General features: G+C 53.3%; 4 protein-coding genes across 4 annotated transcripts in view; 3 read left to right on the forward strand and 1 right to left on the reverse strand.

Annotated features, from left to right (window-relative positions):
* The window catches only part of VDAG_00549 (sorbitol dehydrogenase), a gene marked incomplete at both ends in the record, with an annotated part of 1532 nt that extends 344 nt beyond the window's left edge, over nucleotides 1-1188 (forward strand). The window contains one exon of the mRNA XM_009651926.1: nucleotides 34-1188. Within this exon, the coding sequence (XP_009650221.1) occupies nucleotides 34-1188 (1155 nt within the window). The remainder of the gene's footprint in view (nucleotides 1-33) is intronic.
* Nucleotides 1189-1812: 624 nt separating this feature from the next.
* Nucleotides 1813-3104, reverse strand: VDAG_00550 (COP9 signalosome complex subunit 6; the record flags this gene model as incomplete). The annotated part of the gene is made up of 2 exons (XM_009651927.1): nucleotides 1813-2768; nucleotides 2819-3104. The coding sequence occupies 2 exons, from the start codon at nucleotides 3102-3104 to the stop codon at nucleotides 1813-1815; spliced, it is 1242 nt and encodes a 413-aa protein (XP_009650222.1).
* A 1165-nt stretch (nucleotides 3105-4269) lies between these two features.
* On the forward strand, nucleotides 4270-6024 carry VDAG_00551 (uncharacterized protein; the record flags this gene model as incomplete). Its single annotated transcript, XM_009651928.1, has 2 exons — nucleotides 4270-5161; nucleotides 5273-6024. The coding sequence occupies 2 exons, from the start codon at nucleotides 4270-4272 to the stop codon at nucleotides 6022-6024; spliced, it is 1644 nt and encodes a 547-aa protein (XP_009650223.1).
* A 1234-nt stretch (nucleotides 6025-7258) lies between these two features.
* On the forward strand, nucleotides 7259-8186 carry VDAG_00552 (BCP1 protein; the record flags this gene model as incomplete). Its single annotated transcript, XM_009651929.1, has 2 exons — nucleotides 7259-7339; nucleotides 7398-8186. 2 exons carry the CDS (start codon nucleotides 7259-7261, stop codon nucleotides 8166-8168), a joined length of 852 nt encoding a protein of 283 aa, XP_009650224.1. The 3' UTR covers nucleotides 8169-8186.
* Nucleotides 8187-8339: the final 153 nt, after the last annotated feature.

The following is an 8339-nucleotide window of genomic DNA, read 5'->3' on the forward strand; positions in this document are numbered from 1 at the left end:
CAAACAGAAAGACTGACCTCATGTCTTGCTTAGGAGACGAGAACGCTGGAGAACCCTGGTGTCGGCGAGCTCCAGATTTCGATCCGGAGTACAGGCATTTGTGGTTCCGATGTCAGCTATTACAAGAAGTTTGCCAATGGCGACCTCTGTGCCTGCCACCCCCTGTCCCTGGGACACGAGTCATCAGGAGTTGTTGTTGCCATTGGATCGCAAGTCAACGGCTTCAAGCTTGGCGATCGCGTGGCTCTCGAAGTCGGTGTGCCTTGCAGCCAGTGCTCCACCTGCAGGAAAGGCAGGTACAATCTATGCAAAAAGTTGAGATTCAGGAGCAGCGCCAAAACCGTCCCCCACTACCAGGGCACCCTCCAGGATCGGATCAACCACCCGGCCAACTGGTGCCACAAGATTCCAGACCATGTTTCCTTCGACTCGGCCGCTCTTCTCGAACCCCTTTCCGTCGCTATCCATGCGGTCAACCGCGCCGCCCCGGCACCTGGCTCCACGGCGCTCGTCATCGGTGCTGGGACAGTCGGCCTGCTGACTGCTGCCATGGCGCGGCAGGCTGGCTGCTCTGAGGTCACCATCACGGACGTAGATGCCGGCCGGGTCAACTATGCCATCACAAAGGGCTTCGCCACGCACGGCTATGTCGTGCCCAACATGCAGTCTGGCACCTCAACTCCGGCCGAGTCGGGCGTCATGACGCCTTCCAGCATCTTCTCAGTCCAGAGCGTGCAGAGTAAATTTGACGGCGCAAAGTCGCTTGCCGCCGAGCTTTTGGCCATTACCAAGGTGCCTGAGTACCTTGACGACGATGACGAGCATGACGGTGTCGATATCGCTTTCGAGTGTACTGGCAAGGAGGTCTGCATGCACACCAGCTTGTATGCGACGAAGCCGGGCGGCAAGGTCATCATGGTCGGCATGGGCACGCCGGTGCAGACACTGCCTCTGTCCGTCGCTCACCTCAAAGAAATTGACATCCTGGGCATTTTTAGATACGCCAATACCTACCCGACGGGCGTTCAGCTTCTGTGCGCAAAGAATAGAGCCAACATTCCGAACCTCGACGACATGGTCACGCACCGTTTCAAGGGTCTCGAGAACGCGTCCAAGGCATTTGAGCTGGCGAGTCGGACGTTTGATGACGAGGGGAAATTGGTGCTAAAGGTTGTTATCGAGGCTTGAGCATATTCGCAATACGTCTCAGACCTGCGGCACTCCTCAAAGATTGATTGGTTGGCTGGCATTACATCCAGCTTATGATACCCTGGTGGCAGAAGGGGGGGAGGGGGACAGGATGAAGAGGTCACCCCATTTGGGAGCGGACGGAAGATGGCGCATATTTACGAATACAACAGGTCGCGAATAGCAGGCTTAGCAGGGAGGGAGTTTGAGGGTTTGCAAGGATACAAGGCACAAAACTAGATAGAATTCACATCAGGAGGTTACTTTTTTCTTTTTACTCTTCAGCGAGCACTTGGATGGACTTTTCGATTTCAAGGGGGGATTTTACGCTTCAACCTCAATCATCTTAAAATACAGAGGTTATTAGACGCCAGTGTGCCGGATGCAACATATCGTGTCGTATACCCTCGTCACTCATTGATCCGGTATTTTTTATTCATAGCGCGAAAACTCATACTCTTCCTCTCAGCTAATGACCATCTCTCTAATCTCCTGTTTCGTGTAGGTGCAGTGTCATACCTTGAACCCTGAACGCCTTGCAGTCATGATGCCATTGTAGAAAATGCATTTTGCTCTTTTCCCTGCCCAAATTAAACCGTTTGCCCTTGAACGGATCCCGTACGCTCAAAACATGATGTCCCCGGCGCCCTGGATACCGTAAGGGCTAGGCCTACCCGTGGGCATCTCCCAGGGTGTCCTATTCCGCTGGTCGCGAGCCTTGGCCGAGTCGACAACGTCGAATTTGCGACCCATGGACCGCACTTCCTGCACGCTCTGCATGACGTCATTGAGGAGGGAGACGAGGTGGACGTCGTTCTGCTCGCATACCACCTCCCTCCGGAAGGCCTCAACATCCGACGGCTCAACCAGGTCCAGTCGGCCGACGAGTGCGTGAATCTGTCGCAAAATGGTATTCGAAGGCGTCGTCTCGTGGTCGCCTGCGGGTTGTGCAGACATTTCCTTGCCCGAGACGTACGCCGCGGGCAGACGTTCGAGGTAGGTCATGATGAGGTGGATGCGTGACAAGAGCATCTTGGTCGCATTCGCCTTGGCCGTCAGCGCGGCGATCATCTCTTCCTCCTCCGGCGTCAGCGCCGCGTCGTCCTCTACCGGGAGGAGGCTGTCGGCCTTTTGCTTGCCCTTCCCGCTGGCGGTGTTGGCGTCCTTTCCCTTCTGCTTCTCTTTGGGGGGCTCGACGGCGGTGGCCGTTCCGCTGCCCCGAGCCACAAAGTCCATGCTGATCATCTCGGCCTCGCCCGTCTCGACTGTGTAGCCCAGCTCGCGGAAGCGGAGCTTCAGCGTAGACTCGCCGTCTTCCATCGTCTTGTCGCCTTCCGTATCGGCGGCCTTGGCGGCGTCGTCGACTTCATAGTTGCTCTCGTACACGGTCAGAGGGAGCTTGCCGCCTACGGAATGGTCGAGAACTTCCTTCGGGTGGAAGCCGAGGAGGATGGCCGACTCGTTAATGTGGTTGAGGATGGTGTTGTGGATATGGGTGAGTTCTTGAGTCGGGCCCGTTTTGGGCAGGAGCGTGTACCAGCCGACAAAGTCGAGACTTCGGTCCTTGTGGACAGCACGCACTGCGTAGATGTTAGCAATGTACGTGTCCGGGCCCAGCTGTAGTTCTCACTCTGCTCTATCCGTCCAAGCACTCTAGGCAGGTCCAGACCGTATTTGTAGGGCGTGTCGGGGGACGGGGCAACATGGCAGTCAAAGGCGTGCTCGATGGTGACTTCACGGCCGTTGTGCTGGCCCATCAGGCCACCAATTATGGGCCACTCATGTTCTCGGAGAGTGTGGCGGGTGATGTAGTCGGAGATGCTGAGGAGCACGAGGGGGTGCAGGACCGCTTGGAGTTCGGAAGACTGATTCGAGATGAGCGGGTTGACCGACTTCAGGCCCGCGTTGGACGACATTTCAAACGGGACTTTGCAGCTGGACAATAGACTATCCCGGTCGAAAGATGGACGCTATGTTGGAGTTGTGCCAGTTCTGACTATCGGCACCTGCTCAGGTCGGCGGAGAGCATCTGAACAGGGACGGGTGGTGGTAGCTGGAGTTGGAGATGGAGGTCTCAAGCTCCCATTTGGTATGGAGCTGCCTGCCATTGCCCCGCGTCCCATCTTCGATTACGTAATATAATCGCGGGACATTGACCTGCTACAGCCATACCTCAAGATACCTTATGCAACTACAAGGAGGCAAGCATGCTGAGGTCCAGAGATGGCCCGCCGGACACTCCGGCCTCACTGGTTTAGGTAGTTTGCCAATGTTATTGGCCGCGGGCAATGTAGTCAAACAAAAGAATAGAGATGAGCGCTATTCAGGTCAAATTCAGTGACCACGCTGAGGTACTCCACCGTGAACTCCACCTTTTTACCTCGCTTTCTATTGAAACTGCGAATGTCCTCCTTCGGAAACCCCTTGTGATGGCATTTGTGATGAGAGGATGCCAGTGCGTGGTATAGAGCAGAGTGAAGAGGTCTTCCACACGTTGATTCCCAATAGCGCTCTTATGACAAAGCAGTGAGCCATAGGAATGCTGCCCGAGACCTTGACAAGGCGCTACCACGACACGCAAGTTCTCGCTCCTGTCCCAGAGACGATGTGCTTGGATAGACATGAATAATTGCCATCGAGAGCGCTTGATTGTCGGTTAGACTTCTGAATAACTCAGCATGGAGACTCTTCCAATCCTTTGAACTCTTCAGAAGTATGGAATAAAACCCAAAAGAGTTGTGACTACTTTTGTCGTTTTCATGGCTGAACGCCTTTCTTTCTGCGTCATGAGATTATCTTGCAAATTCTCAAAGAACCCGGTCAAACGTTTGATCCATGACAACACCCTTCCTCTGCTTGCCTGATAGACTTTGTTTAACAGCATTACCGTGAATGACGTAATAGGAAGCATACATACCGTACAGTGTCATCTGGTTTAGCATCTCTGCAACCGTCTCGCGCTCCACAAAGTCTAATCATCAACCTTCCCATTTTTGAGCTACCTGAACCGTCCTTCAAGAGTTGCTATGCTATTCCGCATTTGATACTGCGGAATTTCTACGATTACCAAGTAAAGTGGCGATGGCAACCCCAACCGGCCCTTTCGTTCTGAGACCTGCAACACCAGCCTCAGTATTACCCGCGAAAAGATTGGACGATGAGCTTCAGATTGTAGCGGTCAACCCTGTGAAGAAGAGAAGGCTCAACAATCTTGGGGTTGCCCCTACACCTCAAGCCTTTGAACATAGCACATCGGTCACTCCATCTCCACGGCCTGCTCTGATGACCTCGGACCCCAAGAGACCCGCCCCCAAAATAGAGCAGAGAATCAGTACTGCGACAGCGGTACTGTCCTCACAGCCTCCAGAACCGCCAACCGCTTGGTCTGCGACAAGAACCTTAGGACCCGGGTTTGGCAAGTTGAATAACCTTGAGACTCTCTGGATCGCGCCAGCCAGCAGCCTTTGCGATTCTCCTCCTCTGTCGCCAAAACAACTGCCGCAAAGATTGTTGCCTGGTTCTACAAGATCTCAATCGGTTCGAGGACTCAATGTTCCAATCAAGAATGAGGGTTGTGATGGGCTTGGAAACCACGCGTTCAGAACCGTGACGGAGAGTCACATGTTCGCAATGACCCCTCCTTATATCACTGAAGCAGCTCCAGACCCAGCAGAAGATGCAATGACAGCCATTTTTTCTGAGGCCACTGAATTTCAACCATATGGTACAACTGAGGCGTGTGATTCGAACGATTGGCTTCTTGAGATCCGGGACACTGAGTATAGACAGGACGGACTACAGCACGAGGTTCGCGTCCCGCCAACCCAGATTGTTGGCCATGTGTCACACGTCAAGAGCAATGACAAGAAGAACTACCACAGTCAGTCCTCCATGGGTCTCATGTGCCAGTCACCACCCTCTCAGCCATTGAGCCTCGCGTCCAGATTGGACTTTGGCCGCGGGACCAGCTTCCGTGAGTTCGACCGCCCCCAAAACAACGTGGAACAACCTTCGGTGGCACCTCCAAACCCATCGACAGGCCATGATGCAGCAGCTAGTTCATATAATACTACCTCAATGAAAGATCACAAAGATGGGCCAAAAGCCCACGGGACTTGCATGAAATGCCTTCAAGCCAAGCTCCGGCAACGAGCAGCAATGTCGGCGACCGAGATGCAGTCCTCTCTGGCAACGGGCTCCTTTCAGGCCTCGAGCCTGGCGCAGCCAGCTTGGACACCAGCATTTAATATGAACGGCACAGCGAGTGGGAACATGATGCCGGCTGCACATGGTCAATCGATACCTTCGCACTTCATCGCCGGACTGGTGGGCTCCGCTCGACAATCTCAGTTCCTTGGTCATAAACCTCTTGGCCAAAACAAGACCAGACCTAGTCCGTTCTTTTCATCAACGGACAATATTCTCGGTACCCGAAACTCACAGGTGCCGATTCCTTCGACTCAGGGAACGACTAGCGGTAAACACTTGATTGTCGATATCGCAGACACATGCGCAGAAGTGTTTCCTTTTGAAGCTATCGCTAAACGACACCACCAGCCCGTCCAGAAAGTCAGGGATGTCTTTAACGCCATCATACAGGTACCACTGCTGCGCTGTCCAACGGACAAACGAAGGGCGGGTAAGCTGGGCACAGCTCGATTGAAGGATTACACTCAGGCCAAGAAGAGAATAGTTCCAGACAATCAAGACCGAGGAGACAGGCACCGGAAGCTTGGTCAAGGAGACCAGTACTATTCAGCTTGGGATGTTGCAAAGTTACTCGGCCCGACTGACGCACAACTGGGACACCATTTCGATTCCGCTGGTCCTTGGTAAGACGCCATCAATCTATAAAATTAACCTCGCGGTCTTGTACGGAAAGGCAAGATGGAGACAAGACATGCAAAGTCTCAATTGCGTCCGTCGCAGCCATTACGCACATTATTTTTATGATACTACATCGATTTCGTCCACAACACATCGCTTCCTTTGCGATGTTGGCAGAGAGCGGCATTCGTTGCGCGCACATGTCGAGGCAGCTCCATCATGAGATGCTCAAGCCTCGTCATATCCTCCTGATTCCCTGTTCTTTTGGCATGGATGTATTGTGTCATAAGCAGCTCATGGCGACTTTCGTAGGAAACCTTCGTCCAGTGTTTGAGGGCACCCTGGTCGCACGGGGCGCATGTATCGTTGATGCAATTCTTCGTCACTCGCTGTGTTTTGCACCTTGATGTCTTTTTGCATATGCTGGTTGATTTAAGAATATGGCCGCAACCCATTGTGGTTTCGGTTATTCGACACATTCTATAAGCACAAGTTTTTGCCTCTTCGTTTGTTTGACGCTCCGTCGACTCTGTTGACGAAGGTTTGCTGCTTGAGAGCTTTATAACTTTATAGCTCTTGGGTACGTTGAGAATAGAATACATTGGATTTTGCAGGTTGTCCGTTTGGTGGTTTCTTTGTTAGTGATGATGCGTTGTGTTTGGCCAACCCCATTGATGTCATATTAAGTCTGTGTTAGAGACATGGCTGCATTCAGCACAGCTGTCCTGAAAGTGTACTGACCGACATCGACATCCCGGCAATGACAGACTTTCTAGACCGAACTTCATGTGCAAGAGAGAAATGAATCGCACAGCACACCCAGGTAGGACATGCACGTCCAATTAGTGGGTTTTGGTCTTTTTCGCCGAGCAAACCCACGAAGCTAATCAAGCGAGATCAAGTGACTACAGCCGACAGAAAGAGAGGAGGCTCTCGAAAATTCCACACATATAATGTCGAGGTGAGGACAAAGTCTCAAGATTTGAGGCAAGACCAAGAGCCAAGATGGTCGGCCATTTCTTGGAGGGCCGCTATCACCTTGTTATCAGTCCAGAACAGGACTAGTGCGGGGTATGAATCGAGAAATTTCGTCTCCGCCAGGCACGTCCAGCAACATCAACACGAATTCAACAACGGGCCACAGCTTCTCAGACGACAAATCACGATATTGCCGACTTCGAGAACATCGGTCCAAGCCTAAAAACCCCAAGAAACCTCCGAAAAATCATTTCAGATCATCATAATGGGCAAGAAGAGGGAGAGAGACGAGCAGAACCCTGCCCATGACGGCGACAAGATGGACGAAGATGACTCTGAGGATGACGTACGTTCAGCTCCCTGACAAGGTCCGTTGGCTGTCAAGCGCTAACACATCGGTTGAGTTTGACGTTGTGAACGTCGACTTCGAGTGGTTCAACTTTGACGCCGAAATCGACTTCCACGGCACCAAGGCTCTTCTCCGCCAGCTCTTCGACGTGGACGCCGTCAAGTTCAACATATCCGGCCTCGCAGACCTCATTATTTCCCAACCCACCATCGGCTCAACCGTCAAGGTCGACGACAAGGCGAACGATGCCTATGCCCTCATGACAGTTCTCAACATGCACGAGCACCGCGACAAGCCGGCGTTCGCCGACCTCACCAAGTACATCATCGAGAAGGCGCAGACGAACGAGGCGCTCGCGCCCATCCCCGAATTGCTCACCAGCGGCGCTCAAGTCGGTCTCGTGCTCACGGAGCGTCTCATCAACATGCCGACCGAGATCGCGCCGCCCATGTACCGCATGCTCATCGACGAGGTTGAGGCTGCCGTGGAGGACAAGGAGCCGTACGAGTTTACACACTATCTCGTCCTCTCCAAGACGTACCGCGAAGTCGAACCAGAGGCTGAGCTACGCACCGAGCGCAAGGGGAAGAAGCAGAAGGGTGCGGATGGGTCCATGTGGTACTTCCACCCGGAGGATGAGGTTACGGCCAAGCACGCTGTCGCTCACGGCGCTTACTCTTACTCCCACGAAAACGAAGGCTCGGCGGAGAGCAAGAGGGCGTTCCAGGAAATGGGTATCAAGCCGCAGGGTTACTTGATGCTCGTGGAGGCGAGCAAGTGGAAAGGGGCTGTGGATGCCGTAGAGCAGTATCTCAAGCCGCAATGAAGAAAGATCCACTCGAGGACTACCAGCGCTTTGTTCGATTTTATTTTCTTTCCTTTTCATCGCTTGGTGGGGTGGGGAGTAGTAGGGAGGGGTGTGCGTAGGAGCGAGCGTGGGGAGAGAGAGAAGTGTGCGGTAGTCGTAACTGAGACAAGGAAGCGGGTGGAAGTAGGG

This window comes from Verticillium dahliae, genomic scaffold (assembly GCF_000150675.1).
Source record: "Verticillium dahliae VdLs.17 supercont1.1 genomic scaffold, whole genome shotgun sequence".
Lineage (NCBI taxonomy): Eukaryota > Fungi > Ascomycota > Sordariomycetes > Glomerellales > Plectosphaerellaceae > Verticillium > Verticillium dahliae.